Below are 23,000 nucleotides of genomic sequence, written 5' to 3'. Positions count from 1 at the left end.
TAGTTAAAGACTAGACAAGGTAAAGCGTGAGAACATGTAGAGCTGGTGTTTCTTTGTGGGAATGTGGTTGTTTAGAAATTCAATTTCTTAAATAGATTTCAAGTGATTGAGATTTTCTATTATTTCTCCCCTCAATTTTGGTAAGTTGTCCTTTTCAGCAAAGTTGTCATTTCATCTAAATTACCAAATTTATTGACATAAAGCTTTCATAATCCTCCAAAATATCATTTTATTTTCTGTATGACTAATCATGTCTCCCTACATCCCTAATATTGATGGAATTTGTTTTTGTTCTAGAAGAGTCTTACTAGGGGTTATTAATGTTAATTAGTCCTTGTAAAGAACTAAATTCTGGCCTTTAATTTTTTCTATTCTTTTTCATTTTTCTATCTCATTGATTTCTACCCTTATCTGCATTATTTCTTTCATCTACTATGTTTTAACCCTTTGTAAAGTTTTGCATTTGGTATAGGAAGGCAAATTAATTTAATGGCAACCTTTCTTAACCCTCTTGTTTCTGAGTTTTAGACCTTGGGTAGGGAACTGGGGTGATAAGAGTATCTCTTACTCTAAAGCTTGATCTGTCCTCCTAAGAATCAGTCTTTCTGGTCTCAGTTGAATGTCTGGGTGTCAGCAAAGTCACCCTACTCTGTCCAGGCTGAAAATACAACATCTCCCAACACTGTTTGACCTTTAGTATTATCTCCATTTTACTCTCTGCCCTTTAGTAGAGTTTTATCCAGCACATAGGCAGGCTAATCTTTAGTCAGGGACATAAGGACAACTCCCCTCCCCATAAAAAATCATACGTCTCATGGCCCCTCTTCTCTGGTCCTGTGTCATGCCAGTTCCAGCTGCTTCAGCAGTGCTGAACTCCAAATTCTTCAAGTTCTGCCTGGTTCCAACTCCCTATGCTCTGGTTAAGACTTTATCCTCAGTCAGAGGGCCAAGTTGAATGTGACTCATCTTCTGGGCTTTCTTTTCTCTCAGAGAAAAAAAATTCCTGATCAGCCTACTGCCAAATGTCTAAAAATAGGAGTCTCATGTATTTTGTTCTGCTTTTTACTTGCAGATGGTAAAAAACAAAACAATGTTGTACTAGTTATTTTTAATTTCATTGTCTCTCAGTTGCAATGTGGCAATAGAATCTGACCCTTCACTTGCATTTACTTCTTCCCAATCATCTGTTCTCACAAAATAAATATCTCACAGACTAAAGCTAACTTTCTCACATACTTAAAATTTCTTGACTCCTATCTGCATTTTGGGAACAACACAAACTCCTATGTTTCACATGTGAACCTATTCAGATTCTATACTCAACATGCTTTTGCATCCTCACTTTCCCTTTCTATAAGGCAGTTCTTTCTATAAGGTCATTTCACACAGTAATTCCCACTACTTCCTCCTCTGCTCAGGCCCTACAAAATCTCAATTAAAATGACTCTGGGGAAAAGCCAAGATGGTAGAACAGCATGAAAGTTTTTTGTGTGTCTCGCATCCATGAAATACAGCCAGACCAACATTAAACCATCCTGCACACCTAGAAAAGTGATCTGAGGATTAACACAATAATCTGCACAACCTGAACCACAGAATTCAGCAGGTATGCAACATGGAAAGGTGAACTGGGGGAGAGAGAAGCTACGGAGGACAGGGAGCTGCTTTTGTGTGCAGAGAGAGGACGGAGACGGGGGGAGGAGGGGAATATGGGAAAAGCACCCCACCAAAAGCAGCTGGAGATAAAGTGGAAAAGTGGAAACAGCCATAGTGACTGAACTAAAAAGGGAGAGAGGAGAAAGGAGAGGGTTTAAACTCCATTAAGACTATAAACAGGGGGAGTGCAGGGTCTGAAACTCCACAGCTAGATACCTGGCAGTGCTCTGGTGGGAAGGGCGAACCCCCTGGAGCAAAGTGAAGCCTGGGGTTCTTCAGGCCACATGGGGGGAGGTGGTTCTCCTGCTGGGAGGACATCTGGTAGAGGCTGTGTGGGTTCCCCAAAGGCAAGGGCCCAGTGGACCCAGGAGAACAACCACATTCACTGGTGCTGGAACAACATCGTTAAGGGTGAAGCATGGTGTCAGATGTGTGTTGTGATTTTCAATAATCCCTCAAACTGTGCTGCTACACTATCACACAAACTTTTTCTGGGGCGGGCTGGCACCAGGCCACAGTCTCTAGGCATCGGCAGCAACATGTTCCCACAAACATCCTGGGTGCAGCCAGCACCCAGCCATTGCACGGTGAGACCCTCCTGCAGAGGGGCAGAACAGGTCAAAGCCACAGTCCCTCAGAAGTAACAGGTTGGGAAAAATAGCTGCATCTGAGACAAAACTCAGGAAGGAGACACTGCCTGGGGCTTGGTCATGGACTGTGTAAAAACGGGGAGTGGACAGAAGCCAAAGACAAAGGATGGGTGCACAATTGCTGTTCAGGGAGAACACAGTTCCAATACTACAGACTGGGTAGCTGGGTGTGCCATTTTCACCACACCTGCGCATGCACATACACACCTACAAGCACCACAAAAATCCACCCCAGTAAGCTAAGCAACACCACCTAGTGGAGAACAGAGTCATTACTCTAAGTCATGCCCAAATGGGCAAACCACTCCTCAGGAACACAAGTCTCTCTGCCTGCTTAGTGTATGGACAATAAAGCGCATCATAATTTGACTTCTAGGGGAAAATGAAGTAATTTCAGTCGTGTTTCACTCTGTTCGCTGGTCCATCTATTCAATTTCCTTTCTTTTCTTTTTTATTTCTTTTCTTTTTCTTGAATACAGAAAGAGAAAAAATTAATTTTTATTTCCAATTTTTGTTAAAAATACTTTTAATTTTTTCTACTATATTTTCTACTTTTGTGTAATATTTTCAAATTCTATTTTACTTCCATCAATTCATTTTAGTCTACTTCAGTGTATCCATTTATCAAAATTTCAAAGAATTTCCTTTTGTTCTTTTTCTTTTCTTTTTATCTTTCCCCTATTTTCTCTGATCTATCAAGCCCCAGACTAAAGATATAGCATCATTTATTCCATTGGGGTGTGTGTGTTTGCTTTTATTTTTTTAATTTTAGTATTTCCTTAATCTTATTTTTTTATTTTAATTTAATCTAATTTAATTTTAATTTTTTTATTTACCTCATTTTTTACCTCTCTGAGGGGAGAAAAGATGAAAAAATAAAAACAAATAAATAAAGACCAAAAGCAACAAAGACTAGAAAGGACCAGAGAACACCACCAGAAACTCCAACTCTACAAGCAACATAATGGCAATAAATTCATATCTTTCAGTACTCACTCTAAACGTCAATGGACTAAATGTTCCAATAAAAAGACACAGGGTGACATAATGGATAAAAAAACAAGATCCATCTATATGCCATTTACAAGGGACCCACTTTAGACCTAAAGACACCTTCATATTGAATGTAAGGGGATGGAGAACCATCTATCATGCTAATGGTCAACAAAAGAAAGCCAGAGTAGTCATACTTATATCAGACAATCTAGTCTTTAAAGTAAAGATTGTATCAAGAGATGAAGAAGAGCATTATATCATAATCAAGGGGTCTATCCACCAAGAAGACCTAACAATTGTAAACATTTATGTGCCAAATGTGCCAGCACCCAAATATATAAAGCAATTAATCACAAACATAAAGAAACTCATTGATAGTAATATAATAGTAGGGGACCTCAACACCCTGCTCACAGCAATGCACAGATCATCTAATCAAAACATCAACAAGGAAAAAATGGCTTTGAATCACACACTGGACCAGATGGACTTAAAAGATATATTCAGAACATTTCATCCTAAAGCAGCAGAATATACATTCTTCTCCAGTGCACATGAAATATTCTCCAGAATAGACAACATACTGGGACATAAATCAGCACTCAACAAGTACAAAAAGACAGATCATACCAGGCCTGTTTTCAGACCACAACACTATGAAACTCCAAATCAACCACAAGAAAAAATTTGAAAAGGTAACAAATACTTGGAGACTAAAGAACTCCAAATACTTGGAGAGTAAATAACATCCTACTAAAGAATGAATGGGCTAACCAAGAAGTTAAAGAGGAAATTAAAAAGTTCATGGAAGCCAATGAAAATGATAACACCACAACCCAAAACCTCTGGGACACAGGAAAGGCAGTCATTAGAGGAAAGTATATAGCAATCCAGGCCTTCCTAAAGAAGGAAGAAAGATCTTAGATATACAACCTAACCTTACGCCTTAAACAGCTGGAAAAAGAACAGCAAATAAAACCCAAAACTATCAGAAGACAGGAAATAATAAAGATTAGAGCAGAAATTAATGCTATAGAAACAAAAAACAAAACAAAACAAAAAAAAAAAGAACAGATCAATGAAACCAGAAGCTGGGTCTTTGAAAAAATTGACAAAATTGATAAGCCACTACCCAGTTTGATCAAAAAGAAAAAGAAAAGGACCCAAATAAATAAAATCAAGAATGAAAGAAGAGAGATCACAACCAACACAGCAGAAAATAAAAACAATAGTAAGTGAATATTATGAGAAATCAGGGGCGCCTGGGTGGCGCAGTCGGTTAAGCGTCCGACTTCAGCCAGGTCACGATCTCGCGGTCCGGGAGTTCGAGCCCCGCGTCGGGCTCTGGGCTGATGGCTCAGAGCCTGGAGCCTGTTTCCGATTCTGTGTCTCCCTCTCTCTCTGCCCCTCCCCCGTTCATGCTCTGTCTCTCTCTGTCCCAAAAATAAATAAACGTTGAAAAAAAATTAAAAAAAAAATTATGAGAAATTATATGCCAATAAAATGGGCAATCTGAAAGAAATGGACAAATTCCTAGAACCATATACACTACCAAAACTGAAACAGGAAGAAATAGAAAATTTGAACAGACCCATAACGAGTAAAGAAATCAAATTAGTAATCAAATATCTCCCAAAACACAAGAGTCCAGGGCCAGATGGCTTTCCAGGGGAATTCTCCCAAACATTTAAAGAAGAGTTAACACCTATTCTCTTGAAGCTGTTCCAAAAAAATAGAAATGGAAGGAAAACTTCCAAACTCTTTCTATGAAACCACCATTACCTTGATTCCAAAACCAGACAGAGACCCCACTAAAAAGGAGAACTATATACCAATTTCCCTGATGAACATGGATGCAAAAAATCCTCAACAAGGTATTAGCCACCCGGATCTAACAATACATTAAAAAAATTATTCATCCCGACCAAGTGGGATTTATACCTGTGACGCAGGACTGGTTCAATATCCACAAAGCAATCAATGTGATTCATAACATCAATAAAAGAAAGGACAAGAACATATGATCCTCTCAATAGATGCAGAGAAAGCATTTGACAAAATACAGCATCCTTTCTTGACAAAAACCCTCAAGAAAGTAGGGATAGAAGGATCATACTTCAAGATCATAAAAGCCATATAAAAAGACCCAACACTAATATCATCCTCAATGGGGAAAAACTGAGAGCTTTCCCCCTAAGGTCAGGAAAAAGATAGGGATGTCCACTCTCACCACTGTTATTCAACATAGTATTAGAAGTCTTAGCCTCAGCAATCAGACAACACAAAGAAATAAAAGACATCCAAATTGGCCAGGAGGAGGTCAAACTTTCACTCTTCACAGATGACATGATATTCTATATGGAAAACCCAAAAGATTCCACAAAAAACTGGTAGAACTGATTCATGAATTCAACAAAGTTGCAGAATATAAAGCCAATGCACAGAAATCGGTTGCATTCCTATACACCAACAGTGAAGTGACAGAAAGAGAAATCAAGGAATCGATCCCATTTACAGTTGCACCAAAAACCATAAAATACCTAGGAATAAATCTAACCAAAGAGGTGAAAAATCTATACACTGAAAACTATAGAAAGCTTATGAAAGAAATTGAAGAAGACACAAAAAAATGGAAAAAGATTCCATGCTCCTGGATAGGAAGAACAAATATTGTTAAAATATTGATACTACCCAAAGCAATCTACATATTCAGTGCAATCCCTATCAAAGTAACACCAGCATTCTTCACAGAGCTAGAACAAATAATCCTAAAATTTTTATGGAACCAGAAAAGACCCCAAATAGCCACAGTGATCTTGAAAAAGAAAACCAAACAGGAAGCATCACAATCCCAGACTTCAAGCTATACTACAAAGCTCATCACAATCCCAGACTTCAAGCTACACTACAAAGCTATAATCATCAAGACAGTATGGTACTGGCACAAGAACAGACACTCAGATCAATGGATCAGAATAGAAAACCCAGAAATGGACCCACAAACGTATGGCCAACTAATCTTTGACAAAGCAGGAAAGAATATCCAATGGAATAAAGACTGTCTCTTCAGCAAGTGGTGCTGGGAAAACTGGACAGCGACATGCAGAAGAATGAACCTGGACCACTTTCTTACACCATACACAAAAATAAACTCAAAATGGATGAAAGACCTCAATGTAAGACAGGAAGCCATCAAAATCCTCAAGGAGAAAGCAGGCAAAAACCTCTTTTTGACCTCAGCCGCAGCAACTTCTTACTCAACACATCTCCGGAGGCAAGGGAAACAAAAGCAAAAATGAACTATTGGGACCTCATCAAAATAAAAAAGCTTCTGCACAGCAAAGGAAACAATCAGCAAAATTAAAAGGCAACCAACCAACAGAATGGGAGAAGATATTTGCAAACTACATATCAGATAAAGGGTTAGTATCCAAAATCTATAAAGAATTTATCAAACTCAACACCCAAAAATCAAATAATCCAGTGAAGAAATGGGCAAAAGACATGAATAAACACTTCACCAAAGAAGACATCCATATGGCCAAACTGACAGATGAAAAAAATGCTCAACATCACTCATCATCAGGGAAATACAAATCAAACTACAATGAGATACCACCTCACACCTGTCAGAATGGCTAAAATGAACAACTCAGGAAACAACAGATGTTGGCAAGGATGCAGAGAAACATCTCTTTTGCACTGATGCAAACTGGTGCAGCCACTCTGGAAAACAGTATGGAGGTTCCTCAAAAAATTAAAAACAGAACTACCCTACGAGCCAGCAATTGCACTACTAGGCATCTATCCAAGGGATATAGGTATGATGTTTCCAAAGGGCACATGCACTCCAATGTTTATAGCAGCACTACTGATCATAGCCAAAGTATGGAAAGAGCCCAAATGTCCATTCGTGGATGAATGGATAAAGAAGAGGTGGTATATATATACAATGGAGTATTACTCAGTAATCAAAAAGAATGAAATCTTGCCATTTGCAATTATGTGGATGAAACTAGAGGGTATTATGCTAAACAAAATTAGTCAGAGAAAGACAAATATCATATGACTTCACTCACATGAGGACTGTAAGAGACAAAACAGATGAACATGAGGGAATGGAAGCAAAAATAATATAAAAACAGGGAGGGGGACAAAACATAAGAGACTCTTAAATAAGGAGAACAAACAGAGGGTTCCTGGAGGGGTTGTGGGAGGGGAGATGGGCTCAATGGGTAAGGGGCATTAATGAATCTATTCCTGAAATCATTGTTGCACTATATGCTAACTAATTTGGATGCAAATTACAAAAATAAAATTTAAAAATATTTTCCAAAAACAAAAAAATAAATAAATAAATAAACAAATAAACAAACAAATAAACAAAATGACTCTGTGTTTTGGGGTTTCTTATTTTTAGCTCCTTAACTCACTTTCCCTCTAAGACCTCTAAACTTGTCATAGTTTAAAGGACCTGTTTGGATAGGAGATTCGAGTTCCAAGTTTGAAAAGTAGTTGTTCTATTCAGTCTGCCTTCCTACTAATTGCCACCTTATATTTGGGCTTCTAATCTGTTTGCCCAATAATTCTGTGGGGTAGAAGGCATTCTTTTGTTTTCCACCAACAGCACTTTAATGATATATGTATGTATGTATGTGTGTGTGTGTGTATATATATATATACACACACACATACATACATATAAAAACACATAAATCTACAGAACACAAAGCAAAACTTACCTTTATAAATGAAGAATCTGGATACAATGTTCCTGATTTGTTGTATGCATACACAAGGAAATGAGGGTCTAAAAATGACCTAATTCAATGAAAGGAATGATACTGCACTGTAATAGTAATATAAACACAAGCAAAATCATGAAATTAAGCATAATTTACATTCAATTTTACAGTTTCAAATATCCAAAAATTAAATTGAGCCATCTCTCCATTATCTCATTTGCTTTCTGACAGCATATTTTGTATATAGGAAAACATAATAAGCAGTATAATCAGATATCAGTAGGGACATCATAATGACATAGATCTATGTATAATAAAAACCAGGACTTCCAGATTCCCACAACGAATTTTCTTTAAGATCCAACCATCAGTAAATCTCAGGGCATAAATATATTTGCTAACAAGTAGCCATGGATTGATAAGAAACAAAAAATATATGCTTTTTATGATAGTTTTCATGAAATTATGCTGTGGTAAAAACAACCTCAGAATTCAACAGTGAATGTTCTTTACATGTTTATTGTCAACTCCACACTATCTTCATTCTGGAACCTGGGAAAAGACATACCTCCTACCCGCTGAAACATGCTTTTCTTGTAGCAGAAGAGGAAAAGAAATTGTAGAAGCACACAATAGTTCTTAAAGCCTTTTTTAGGAGAAGACTAGTGTTTTGCTCAAATTTCATAAGCTAAATGATCTCTACAGACAAACCTCACATAAATGGTACCAAAGTGAAATCTTACAGAGAAGATAGCGATTCTTACGGAACAATCTGACACCATTATTTATTGTTGAGAGAACTGGGGTTTCTCAAGGATTCCAGATATCAAGGGGCAGTTCAAGGCCAAGAGTCAAAGAAGGACTAGACCATTCACGGAGTGCATACTTTCACCACTACTTCTCTTTCCAGACCTCCTTCATCTTTGCTCATTCCTGACAGCTTTCTCTTTTCCTCAATTTAAATAACAAAACCAGAGGGCTTCCCAGAAAAAAAAACTGATATTTATCAGCTCATATTGCACACATATTCAAGGACATCCCAAATATTCTGGGTTGGTTTATATGCAAGTACCTAGAACACAAATTCTGGCACAAGGGCAGAGCCTCATTTTAGCAACTAAGCATGGAAATGAAGGTGGTGGAAATGGAAACCCAGAATCATATCCCAGGAAAACGAAATTCAACAGATTTCTGAAAAAGCATAATTAAAAGGAGAACATATTTGCAAATGACATATCAGATAAAGAGTTAGTATCCAAAATCTATAAAGAACTTACCAACTCAACCACCAAAAGACAAATAATCCAGTGAAGTAATGGGCAGAAGATATGAATAGATACTTTTCCAAAGAAGACATCCAGATGGCTAACAGACACATGAAAGGATGCTCAGCATCACTCATCATCAGAGAAATACAAATCGAAACCTCAGTGAGATACCACCTCACACCTATCAGAATGGCAAAAATTAACAACTCAGGAAACAACAGATGTTGGCAAAAAATGTGGAGAAAGGGGAACTCTTTTGCACTGTTCATGGTAATGTACACTGGTACAACCACTCTGGAAAACAGTATGGAGGTTCCTCAAAAAACTAAAAATAGAACTACCCTACAACCCAGCAATTGCACTACTAGGTATTTATTGAAAGGATACAAAAATGCTGATTCATAGGGCCACATGCACCCCAATATTTATATCAGCACTGTCAACAAATAGCCAAAGTATGGAAAGAGCCCAAATACCCAATGACTGATGAATAAAGAAGAAGTGTGGTGTATATATATATATATATATACACACACACACACACATATATATATATACGCACACACACACACAATGGAATACTTCTTGGTGATGAAAAGAATGAAATCTTGCCATTTGCAACAACGTGGATGGAATTAGAGTGTATCATGCTAAGCGAAATAAGTCGGTCAGAGAAAAACAAATATCATATAATTTCACTCATACGTGGAATTTAAGAAACACAACAGATGAACATAAAGGAAGGGAAGGAAAAATAAGATAAAAACGGAGAGGGAGGCAGACCATAAGATACTTTTTTTTTTTCAATATTTATTTATTTTTGAGAGAGAGTAAGAAAGAGACCGAATGGGAACATGGGAGGGGCAGAGAGAGGGAGACACAGAATCTGAAGCAGGCTCCAGGCTCTGAGCTGTCAGCACAGAGCCCTACATGGGGCCCAAACTCACAAACCGTGAGAGCATGACCTGAGCCAAAGTCAGAGGCTTAACTGAGTAAGCCACCCAGGAGCACCCATAAGAGACTCTTAAATATGAAGAACAAACTGAGGGTTGCTGGAGGGGAGGTGGGGGCAGGGGGAGAAAAGGGCCAAATGGGCTATAGGCCTTAAGGAGGGCACTTGTTGGGATAAGCACTGGGTGTTATATGTAAGTGATGAATCACTGGGTTCTACCCCTGAAGCCAATACTATGCTATATGTTAACTAACTTGAACTTAAATAAATAATTTTTTTTAAATAAAAGGATAAAAGTTTAGTTTGCAAGTTTATTCATCCTGGGTATAAAAGTATACTTTGCTTCTACACAAAACAACAAAGAAGTCTGCTTAGTGAAATAAAAAAATACAAATGACCATTCAATGGAAAACAACATTCAATGTAAGGAAAATGAACAACAAAAGGGAAAAAGGCAAAACTTAAAAGCAAATTCCCTATGAGGTTGAATGAAGAAATTGATTACAGAAAATAATGATTATTTAAAGCAAAGTTAACAAGTTAAAAAGTTAATAGGCTTTCAAAGCATATCATTTAAGAAAAAAAATACTCAAACTAAAATGATGATGACAGTTAAAAATAATTTAATAAATGTCCCAAAGAGAATTTGTGTGCTGAGAACAGAATTAGAGGCCTAGCCAATAAACAGAACACATTTACTACCAAATAGGTAAAAAACACAGCCAAAATAAAGATGTAAAAATTGTTGAAGGAAAACCTATACTATAAAGGGCAGATCCATAAGACCCTGGATGAGACCATATATTTCCATAAAATGTTTTAAAGTGTGTATGATTTGGGGTGCCTGGGTGGCTCAGTCGGTTAAGCATCCGACTTCGGCTCAGGTCATGATCTCACAGTTCATGAGTTCGAGCCCCACATCAGGCTCTGTGCTGACAGCTCAGAGCCCGGAGCCTGCATCAGATTCTGTGTCTCCCTCTCTCTCTGCCCCTCCCCCACTCATGCTCTGTCTCTCTCTGCCTCTCAAAACTAAACGTAATAAAAAAAAAATTTTTTAATGTGTAATGATTTAAAACTAAAATGAAAAATTAAGGGGCGCCTGGGTGCCTCAGTCGGTTAAGCGTCCGACTTCAGCTCAGGTCACGATCTCGCGGTCTGTGAGTTCAAGCCCCGCGTGGGGCTCTGGGCTGATGGCTTAGAGCCTGGAGCCTGCTTCCGATTCTGTGTCTCCCTCTCTCCCTGCCCCTCCCCCATTCATGCTCTGTCTCTCTCTGTCTCAAAAATAAATAAACGTTAAAAAAATTTTTTTTAAATAAAATGAAAAATTAAGGGATTTATTCAATTATGAGAACAAAAGGGACATTTGCAGATATGAACAGGTTTAGAAAGCAACCCATCTGAAGAAAATAATCTGAAACTAGTCTAACTAAACAATACAAACTAAACTAATACAATATTGCATAAAATTGCAATAAAAGGAAAAAATAAAAAGAGAGCAGAAATAAAACTTGGAAAATGCAAAAACAGTTGGTAGGTAAAGAAACTGAAAGCATTGGATTTACATCATAAATGTAAAAAGAATTTTTAAAATTATACAGGAATATTATAAATTCAAGATGTGAGTGACACAAGTGAGGAATCTGAGAACCTATGAAAGAAAATATGAATATAATGATTATATGAATATTTCATTTTTTTTAGCAATAAATCCCACAAACAAAGGAAGAAGACAATAAGTAAGCTGGATAGCATGTTTGCAACATACAGAACGTATAAAGAGTTAATATCTACAGGAAACAAAACTTCCCACAGATTGATCATGGGAAAAAAAAAAACAGAAAGAAAAGCAGAAGGATAAGCCATAGATTGAAAATAAATAACCCAAAACAAATGAATAGAAATAACAATAAAATAGCATTTCTTATGCATTAACAAAAATAAGTGAGTGAAGATACTTATTTTATTGAGAATGTAGAGAACAGAAATGTTTTTGAATTATTGGTGTGAGTGAAGGCTGGTATAAATCCTTGGAAGTAAAAATTAGTAGCATACAGCACTCTTGACAATTGTATCATTTATTGCCCTTCAATTTCACTCGAGCCCAGAACATCATGGCCAAAGATAGCCACAATACAGCTTTTCTTGCTATAAATATATAGGTTGACAAATAACAAGTGAGATATATTTATTCGATGGCTACATATGTATTTACAATCAATGAACCCATTCTGCACAAATCTGTATGAATGACTCTCAAATAAAGATGTTATGAAAAATTTTGCACAAAAAGCACAGCCTCAAAACCAGAAACACACCCAGTAACATAATTAGTGTCTATTGCTCACACTTCTGGGTCAAGTGTGAGTAGACTTAGTAGTTCTGCTAATGGTGGCTGGGCTTGATCAATGGTCTGGGATTCAGCTGAATGTTGACTTATCTAGAGATGATTAGGGCACCTTGGCTGTGCCCCACCTGTCTCCATCTCCCAGCAAGTTGGCCCAAACATATTCTCATGGGGATGGCAGACAAACAAGATGGAGAGCAGGAACGCAGGGGAGCTTTTTCAAACCTCTGTTTAAATCAAGTCAGCTAACATCTTTTTGGCCAAAGTAAGTCACATAGCCATAGAATGGGCTACATGATTTGCAGGGCCCGTAGTGAAATTAAAATACAAGCTCTCTTGTTCAAAAGTATTAAGAATCTCAGGGAAGCAACAACAGAGAATTAAACCAAGTACAGAGCATGTCTAACCATGGAGTCCTGGAGGACCATACACCCATGAAGTTGGCCTTGCACAGATAAACTCATATCCAAGGGCTGGGAGTGGGGAGGCTGGGGTGTGATGCATATATTCAACCTCTTGATGATAGGAACTCAAAGTTACATGGCAAAGAGTGAAGATAAAGGCAAAGGTAAAGAATTGGGGTCACTTTAGTGGTCCACCATATTAAGATAAATTATATAGAGAAGTATTGTGCCATTTATGTGTATTTAAAGTAGTACTCAAAACATGATGATTATTTTTTTTAATTTAATTTTATTTATTTTGAGAGAGAGAGAGAGAAGCAGAGAGAGAGGGATAGAGAGAATCCCAGGCAGGCTCAGTGCTATTAGCTCAGAGTCCAATGCAAGGCTCAATCTCATGAATCACCAGATCATGACCTGAGCCAAAGTCAATAAATCAAGCAAAACATGATTATTTTTATTAATCTCTAGGCATACAGATGAATAAGGATAAAATCATGACACTAGAGTATGTGTCAGTATCATAACTGTGATTAGCACTGGGCAGTGAAAGAACTATTTCTGGAAATTGAAATGATAGATTTCACTATTACCTGTCATGTACACCTTTTAGAAAAATAGATAAATAAAATGCTTACATGTGTGTCTTTCATGATAAGAAAATAATTATATTATTCTCAGAATTTTCCTTTTTTAAATGTCTAATCCTTCAAAAGAAAAAAGCAAATATAAAAAATATTGGACTAATATAAACCATGGACTTTGGGTGATAATGACATGCAGGCTCATCAATTATAACAAATATATCACTCTGGTGGGGCATGTTGATAATGGGGAGGCTATATATGTGTGCGGGGAGGCACAGGGTATATGCAGAAACACTCTGTACCTTCCACTCAATATTGCTGTGAACCTAAAACTGCTCTGAAAAATAAATATTAAATTAGAACCAGGAAACAGGAAAATGAAAATAGTTGATAATTGTTTAGATACCTTATTTAGGGAAATACAAATTGACACAAAGATGCAGTATAATATTTTGGCACATCTTGCATGCTTTTGAAAATCTAAACTGCTACTGTCTTCAGAAACTGGCATTATCTCTCAAAATCCTAATATAAAATGTGAGTAATAAAGAAGGTTGGTCTGGACATTATACCAGTAACTACATGCAAACTGCTTAGAAATATGTCTGGTAATTGATATGTGCCCCATAATGTCAGTTACTTTTGTTGTTTTGTTGTTATCATTATCACTATTATTACTTTTATTCATACTTCCTGATCCAGAAACACATTTCTTGATATCAGGCCTACAAAACAAAATCTCTATTACATAAAAACACACATACAAGGATGTTTATTGCAGGCCTCTTTAGTGACAATCCCTGGAAACAACCTCATTACCTATCAACCTGCCATACTACAGATGTTAGCTGTTAAAGAATGAGCTAAGATATATATATCTTATATATATATATATATATGAAGCAAGAAAATGAACACTGTTATTAAATAAGACCTGCCAATCACAGAACAGTATTTCCATTTGTCTAAAAACAAACCATTTTTAGTAGGTTTCTACATATTTTATTTAAAGGAAAGGTGAGATTTAGAATAGAAAGAAAATGGTGGAAAGATACACACAAGGTTATTAATTGGTGAAACTGGTTTCTTCACAGAGTGAAAATTTAAGAGATTAAAAAAATGTTCATGTTGGGGCACCTGCGTGGCTCAGTCGGTTAAGCCTCCCACCTCAGCTCAGGTCATGATCTCACAGTTCATGGGTACGAGCCTCACATCAGGCTCTGTGCTGACAGCTTAGAGCCTGGAGCCTGCTTCGGATTCTGTCTCCCTCTCTCTCTGCCCCTCCCTGACTCGTGCTCTATCTCTCTCTCTCTCTCAAAAATGAATAAACATTAAAAAAAATATTAAAAACATTAAAAAACATTCACAACATTTAAAAAAACATTAAAAACACTAAAAAAAACATTAAAAAAATTTTAAAGACCTACAGGCCAATATCCCTGATGAATATGGATGCAAAAATTCTCAACAAGATACTAGCAAATTGAATTCAACAGCATATAAAAAGAATCATTCACCATGATCAAGTGGGATTCATTCCTGGGCTGCAGGGCTAGTTCAATATTCACAAATCAATCAATGTGAGACATCACATTAATAAAAGAAAAGGTAAGAACCATATGATCCTGTCAATCGATGCAGAAAAAAAATTTTTTTAAATATTAAAAAAAAATGTTGGTGTAATAGCAAGTAAAATGCTTAAAATCATGTATATAATCATAAAGTCATATATAAAATGACAGCATGAACAAAATTCAATATGGACAAATAAAGCTATTGCCTTAATTGTTACAGTTGTGGCTATATTGTAAAGAGTTATATAGACTAATTTTCATCTATCTGATATACATTAATTTTACATCATGAAATTAGAATTTGGCTCAAACATTAGACTTAAAATCTCAAGATGAAAACTTGGAATTCTAGTCTGACTTGAATCACAAAGATGTAACACGTTAAATATAAGAGTCATGCTCTTGCTTAGGCTCAACTTAGGGTAGTGACTGTAAAAATTTCAGAAACTAAAAACAACTGTATGAAAAGAAGAATGTCTACTTACTGCTTTTCAAGATGGAGAGTGTATACTTTCTGGTCAATTTTGATGGCATAAGTGACCTACAGCAAAGTATTCAGAGAGAATGTAATTATTAGAAATTCAAAATTCTTAAAATTTATTTACTCTTTCATATAAACATAGATCATATCACACATGTCTCAAAATAACATATGCATATATAAGTATATTGCTATCTTCTCTCCATCTTGGAATATATGACAGAATTAACCATAATTAAATTTCAATGAAATCAAGGAGTCTAAATCTGTTTCAAAACTAAGTGCATTAGTCATTAACATTTATTATCATAATGAAATTTTAACTTAAAATGGATACATTTAGAAATGTTGAGTAATCTTGGAAGAAACCTGAATTTCATTATCTTTTCTCTACTTTGCAATTTCTACCCCAAATAAATTGAAAATTAAATACAACATGGGTCCCCTTTTAAGATGATAGGAAGCGTCCCCAAGCTGTCAGAAGTGCTACCCACAGAATCTTCATCTCCCTGTCCTCTTTAGGAATTGCCTCAGCTGAAGAGGGTCACCTCACACCAACTCACAACTTTCTGATACAGCCCCCACTTAATGAGAAGCCCCCTCATTCCAACTCCAGATCTTTTTTTTTTTTTTAATTTTTTTTTCAACGTTTTATTTATTTTTGGGACAGAGAGAGACAGAGCATGAACGGGGGAGGGGCAGAGAGAGAGGGAGACACAGAATCGGAAACAGGCTCCAGGCTCCGAGCCATCAGCCCAGAGCCTGACGTGGGGCTCGAACCCACGGACCGCGAGATCGTGACCTGGCTGAAGTCGGACGCTTAACCGACTGCGCCACCCAGGCGCCCCCCAACTCCAGATCTTGATGGGCCATGCCAGCTTCACACTTTGTTGAGACTCAGTTGAGTCTCTGTCTCCCCATTCCTGCTTCTTCTCATCCTTTCCACAGGCGCTCATCACAAGAGCGTACCTGCCTTCATGAGAATCCTCTCAAAGACCACATCCCAAAGAATCCAATTTGTGACATCATCATAAAACATACACATGGTTAATTTCCACATTTGCAAAATGTAGAAAACATGGGGAAAAGTGTGAATTTTGTTATTGAGCATGGTTGTCATTGGGTATAGTTTTCTGCATAAGTCATTTTAAACCTTCTATAGTGTTCTGTCTTTTATAACTTACAACTCTTGAAAAAGGTGTGTTGACATCTCCCCAAATTATTGTGACATTGTTTTTCTCCTTTTAATCTATAGTTTTCTTCAGTACATTTTTTGAATCTTTGTTGGTGGGTGCAAAGAGGAATAAAATTTACAAAATTGCAAATGATTGTAAAGTATGCCTCTATGTCATTTCAGAATATGACTTGAATTTGGGGTTGTAATTTCTTCAATCTCATCTATTATTGTTTAATATCCATTATGACTTACGATTTCTTCTTCAACCCATGAATAATGTAGAAGTGTATTTTTAAATTTCCATATACATTTTAAATTGTTTTAAGATTTAACTTAATTGAATTGTTACAAGATAAATACTATATTGTCAGAATTTGATATTTTAACATTTTTTCCTTGTTTTTGTCAATTTTGTTGAATTATCTGTATATTCTTGAGAAGAATGTGCATTATTTATTATATAGTTGAATTACAGCTGGATTAGAAAAACACTACCTTTATTTCTGGAGTTGCCTACAAGTCTAGATGTTCTGACTCTCTGTTGAGACAAAGACAGTTAGGTTTATAGGGTACTTTTTAAGGTTCAAAAACTCTTTAGACTAAAGTTAACTTCTTTAATGTTTCCCTAACCAGTTTGACAAGGTTGGCTTGGCTACTTAAAGCATCACTGAAAGCTTTTTAAGGAGTCCTCCAAAAGCCAAAATTCCTACCATAAGTCTCATTATTTCAAGCCAGAGACTCAACATGTTATAAGAACGCAGAGACTGGGTTCATATGAAGCTCACTGAGTGCTTCTGGAATTCCTGATATTTGCCTGAATTCTCTTTCTCTTGCTGCACTATACGCTTTGCCATTAAATAAGAGCCTTATGGTGATATCCCATAGAGTTTAGTGAGTCCAAACAAATAGCAGAGAGAAAAAACAATATATTCAATTTGATGGGTTCACTTCTATATAAACCCGTCAAATAAAATATTTTTGTTGTCCAAATTGTCTTTATGAATCCCTTTATGATTTGTAAACCAACATTTGAGAAAAACATTTTAAGATATCACTATGAAAATGGATTTGAAAAATTCTTCCTTTAGTGTAATCAGTCCTTATATGTGAGAGCATTTTTCTAAAAACATACAAATTTAGGGGCGCCTGGGTGGCGCAGTCGGTTAAGCGTCCGACTTCAGCCAGGTCACGATCTCGCGGTCCGTGAGTTCGAGCCCCGCGTCGGGCTCTGGGCTGATGGCTCAGAGCCTGGAGCCTGTTTCCGATTCTGTGTCTCCCTCTCTCTCTGCCCCTCGCCCGTTCATGCTCTGTCTCTCTCTGTCCCAAAAATAAATAAACGTTGAAAAAAAAAATAAAAAAAAAAATAAAAAAAAAATAAATAAAAATAAAAACATACAAATTTAGAACTGTTATATATTCCTAGTGAACTGAATATTTTATTAAGTAGCATGCTTATCTCTCATAATGGTGTGTGGGTATGTGTACTAAATGTTGGTTTTCTCCCGCTTTTGTCATGGATACTCGTGTTTGCTTTTGGTTAGCATGTTCCCAGTATATGTCCTAAACATTTTAAATTCTCTGGGTATTTGTTTGGGTGTAATAGCTTTTATGAACACATATTTACTGGATTGTGTGTGTGTGTGTGTGTGTGTGCCATAAAAGGAGACAAACAGACCACTCAGTCTATAAAACCCACCCCAGCGTCTAACAGTTTTCCAGTTGGCAATTCAATGTTCCTCTCAGATATTGCTACAGAGGTTCCAATCCTTGGATTCCTATCATATTCCCGTTTGTCTTTACATCAACACATCTTTCTTGAAAACAAAGTGTCCTAACCAAAACTAATTCATATAAAAAGGGAAGACAAGGGGCACCTGGGTGGTTCAGTTGGTTAAGCGTCTGACTGCTGGGCTCAGATCATGATCGCACAGTTTGTGAGTTCAAGCCCTACATCGGGCTCTGTCCTGACAGTTTAGAGCCTTCTTGGGATTCTGTGTTTCCCTCTCTCTGTCCCTTCCCTGCTTTTTCTCTCTAAAATAAATAAAACTCTTTTAAAAAGGGAAATCAAAATCGGTAAGAAATTAACAAGAAAAAAAAGATTCAAATAGGCAATATATGTAAAAGCATCTTGTCTTAAGACTTAATTTAAAAATGCCAATTAAAAGTGAAGCATTCATTATACTTATCACATTGACAGGAATGAGAAGCCGGGAGTGCCTGGGTGGCTCAGTTGGTTGAGCATCTAACTCGATTTTGGCTCAGGTCATGATCTCACAGTTTTGTGAGTTCAAGCACCACATCAGGCTCTGCACTGACAGCACAGGGCCTGCCTGAGATCCTCCTTCTCTCTCTCTCTCTCTCTCTCTCTCTCTCTCTGCCCCTCCCCTGCTCACACTCTGTCTCTCTCAAAATAACTTAAAAAAAAACAAACAGGTATAAGAAGTCTGAACCAAGCCTGCAAAAGCCCTCAAGAAGCATTATTATTCTTTGTTAATGAAAGTTAACTACAATAAAACTTTTCTGATAGATATTTTGTAATACGCATCATTTTAAAAAAATTTTAATGTTTATTTATTTTTGAGAAACAGAGCATTAGCAGGGGAGGGGCAGGAAGAGTGAGAATCCAAAGCAGGCTCCAGGCTCCAAGCTGTCAGCACAGAACCCAACACACGGCTCAAACTCAGGAACCACAAGATCATAACCTGAGCCAAAGTCAGACACTTAACCAACTGAGCCACCCAGGTGCCCCTGCACCATTTTTTTAAAATGGCTTGCCCATTGATCCTACGGAAATGACTACCAAGAAGGTTTATAAAACTACATGTTTAAATCTGACAAACAATAATGTTACATCCATATGTGAATGGCTATGAAAAATGACAGTTTTATTTATTATCATAAAAGTATATTCTAACTTTATAAATAAATTAAAAGCCAATTATCACACTCATATATTATTGCTAAAATTATATGTGCAGGTGTGTGCATATCTCTAAAAATTCATTCAGTTCAAATTTACTACCTTTAGAAACTGAGGCGGACATTCACTTTCTGAACAACTCTGTCCTGTCTAGACTTAATTTTACAATGTACTTGCTTTACTTTTTAATCAGATTTAAAATAATATCACTTCCATTTTAACAAACATATACGCCTATATACGCAAATATAGGCATGAAGAAATTATATATTGTCATTTAAAAAAATTTTTTAATGTTTTTATTTATTTCTGAGACAGAGAGAGACAAAGCATGAGCAGGGGAGGGGCAGAGAGAGAGGGAGACATAGAATCTGAAGCAGGCTCCAGACTCTGAGCTGTCAGCACAGAGCCCAACGCAGGGCTCGAACTCACAGACTGTGAGATCATGCCCTAAGTCAGCCGCCTAAACGACTGAGCCACCCAGGCACCCCATATATTGTAATTTTAAACATTATGTTAAATAAATTAAATAAATAAATAACATAAAAAGTTATGTTAAATAAAAAGTAAATGTTAGTGTAACCTCATTTACACAGGATAAATATTTAAATATACATATTCTGTTAAAAAAAAAAAAAGTCCAGTAGGCTATATATATCATTTTGTGTGATAGGGATTTGGGGCACTTTTTTCTGAGTCTGTGTTTTAAAAATGATTCATAACGTTCATTGGAAAATGAGAAAAATCAAGACACAAAATTTCAAAGGAATATGTGCATGGGCTGATTTGGGTCACGCAGTCCAGTAAAAATAAAGCACTCAAAAAATAAGTGATTTCTTAATTACATGAGTTTCTGAAACTTCACCATCGGTGTTTGTCTCTATCTTCCGTGGCACTGTTATTTGTAGAAGTGATGTTTCAGGATCTGCAGTAAGGAAAACACCTGTAAGCATTCCCCAGTGCCTGCCAGCATCCTCATTCTTCAGTGGTCCTGTCACATCACATCACTCTTTGAACTTCCACGAACTCACTCTCTCTCTCTCTCTCTCTCTCACACACACACACACACACACACACACACACACACACGCAGGTACGTTCCCACCACGGAATCAGACTTTGTGCATTCCAGAAGAGGCTACCTAGAAATGGGACGTGACCCTACCACCTTCCAGAGACACTTTGGGATTTGCTGACCTCAGCCCCAACAGGTGAAGAAGAGCTGCTCTGGAGGCCCCACCTCCCAGAAGCTGCTCGCCCCCTCCTCCAAGTGCAGGGTCAGGCACGTGAGGACAACTGTCCCAGTCCTGTTCTGAGCCCTCCCAGCAGCAGGCCCCGCAGGATCCTGACTCTAGGCGGGCTCTGACAGGACGCAGGGCTCCCCCCAGCCGGGCACAGGGTTCTGGAGCAAGCTTCTGGAGCCCGCCACGCCCACAGGCTCTGCGACAGGTGACCCTCTACGGAGCAGGTCCTACACTCACGATGGCCGGCGGAGCTCAGCCGGCCCAGGCCTGAGAGGATCAGCAGGACAGGCAGCATTGCGCGTCCTGCCGGCCTTGCCACGGTGATGGCGGTTGGCTGCGGAATGGCGGCCGCTCGCGCGCTGGGCCCTGAGCTCCCGGCCTGCAGGGAGCGGGGGCAGAGCGGGCGGCGCGGGCAGGGCAGGCAGCAGGGCGATGGGGGAGGGGTCGCTGCTGTTCCTCACGCCCCGCCCGCCCCGCTCCGCGCATTCTGCTGACCTGCGGGCACAGCAGCAGCCCCAGGCGCCCACCCACCGCCCTCTGGGCTGTGGAGGCACAAGGCAGCCTGGCTTGGTGCACAAGTGGGCTTGGGCTTGGGCTTTATTTTCCAAATGTGGATATCTGAAACACATTTAGGGATTACATAAGGGTCATAAAGTGAAGTTTTCTCCTTTGGAAATGGACCATCTGCTGGTGAAGTGCTTGGCTGTATCAGTGGTCCACGTGATCATTTTCTGGCACAATGACTGAATTACTTTAGTGGAGAAAAACAAAATGGAAATTCACAGTATGGTTAGTAGCAGACAGTTGCATGTTTTAACCGTGGCTACTGCGGTATTTCTATTTTAAGTCTCAGGTCGAAACAAACACACGTGCACACACATAAAGAGTGTAAAAAAATCGTATAAATAAATTCTTCTATCGTAGATAACTTTGTTTCTTAGAAAACCCTTTGGTTAAGGAAATTAAGTAAAAGTTAAATATGAAATGGTGTATGCAAGTGTTTTAATCCCTCATTATGGATTAGCAGTTTAAGTATCAGACCAAAACCAAAAAACAAATCACAACTGTGAAATCCTGTAAGAACAACTTTATTTTCCCATTATTTTATTTATTCCATTGTGAATAACTTGGCTTCTTGGAAAAATCTGTGGCTAGTAAAAGGTTAAATGTAAACATTTTCCCCATTGGTATGACATTCACACATGAAAACGGAATAACTTGGAAAGAAATTTCATTTTTTGGCTTAATATGCAAGTTGATGACTTGCATGATTTCAGTTTTGCCAGGACTTTTTTGCCAGACAATTCTCAAGTTGTCCTTCCATGGAATACTTCTGCTCACATTCCTTAAATACAATATTTATCCACAAAACAAATGATTTTCTCAATTTGTAAAAAGAAAAAAAATGTAACGGAGTATATAGCCTTTTAAGAATATATATATATATATACCTTTTTCATATTTTTCCTAAAACTACTTTTAGTGTCTATTTATCAAGAAAATATTGGTACAGGTAACAAATGGTAACAAAAGGGATTTAACTTAAAAATAGCAATTTTGCATATTTCACTAAAGTACTTATAGCCTAAGCATTTAGTTTTATTGTGGTCCTTGGTGTATACTGTATTCATTTAATTTACTTGAATGTGTCTATGTACCTTAAAATTAGTATTTCATCTTTTTGTCAAATTATATAAAAAATGAGGGAATTAACATCAAAATTATGTTGCTCTTAAAGTAAAATTTCTCCCTGATTGTCTATAACCTGATAAAACCAAAAGGGAAATATATACTTATTATCTAAATTCATTACTGTATTTGCATTGTTGGTATCAACTGCTAATTTTTCTGGGCATGATTCATAGGCATTCAAGTCATTTGAATTTAATTCAATAACTTTTATATGCTTATTACAAGCCTGAAACCAGGCAGATATCAAATTATGTGTGACACCGTCCCTATCTCCAAGTGCCTCAGAAACTAACAGAAAACTGAATGTGTATAA

At 37.4% G+C, this 23,000-nt stretch overlaps 1 protein-coding gene across 1 annotated transcript in view; it reads right to left on the bottom strand.

Moving 5' to 3' along the window:
- LOC124521301 (A disintegrin and metallopeptidase domain 3-like) overlaps nt 1–21,290 on the bottom strand; it is a 146,652-nt gene extending 125,362 nt beyond the window's left edge. The window contains exons 1-4 of the mRNA XM_047092394.1: nt 21,227–21,290; nt 20,597–20,676; nt 15,659–15,714; nt 8,045–8,123 (exon numbers count right to left, since the gene is read on the bottom strand). Coding sequence (XP_046948350.1) covers nt 8,045–8,123; nt 15,659–15,714; nt 20,597–20,676; nt 21,227–21,290 — 279 coding nt within the window. The remainder of the gene's footprint in view (nt 1–8,044; nt 8,124–15,658; nt 15,715–20,596; nt 20,677–21,226) is intronic.
- Nucleotides 21,291–23,000: the final 1,710 nt, after the last annotated feature.

Source organism: Lynx rufus, unplaced genomic scaffold, assembly GCF_022079265.1.
Source record: "Lynx rufus isolate CCGP_SWC_20201006 ecotype Redwood Valley unplaced genomic scaffold, mLynRuf1.p SCAF_3, whole genome shotgun sequence".
NCBI lineage: Eukaryota > Metazoa > Chordata > Mammalia > Carnivora > Felidae > Lynx > Lynx rufus.
The sequence above is the reverse complement of the archived record's forward strand: the minus strand, read 5'-3'. Positions and strand labels throughout refer to the sequence as shown.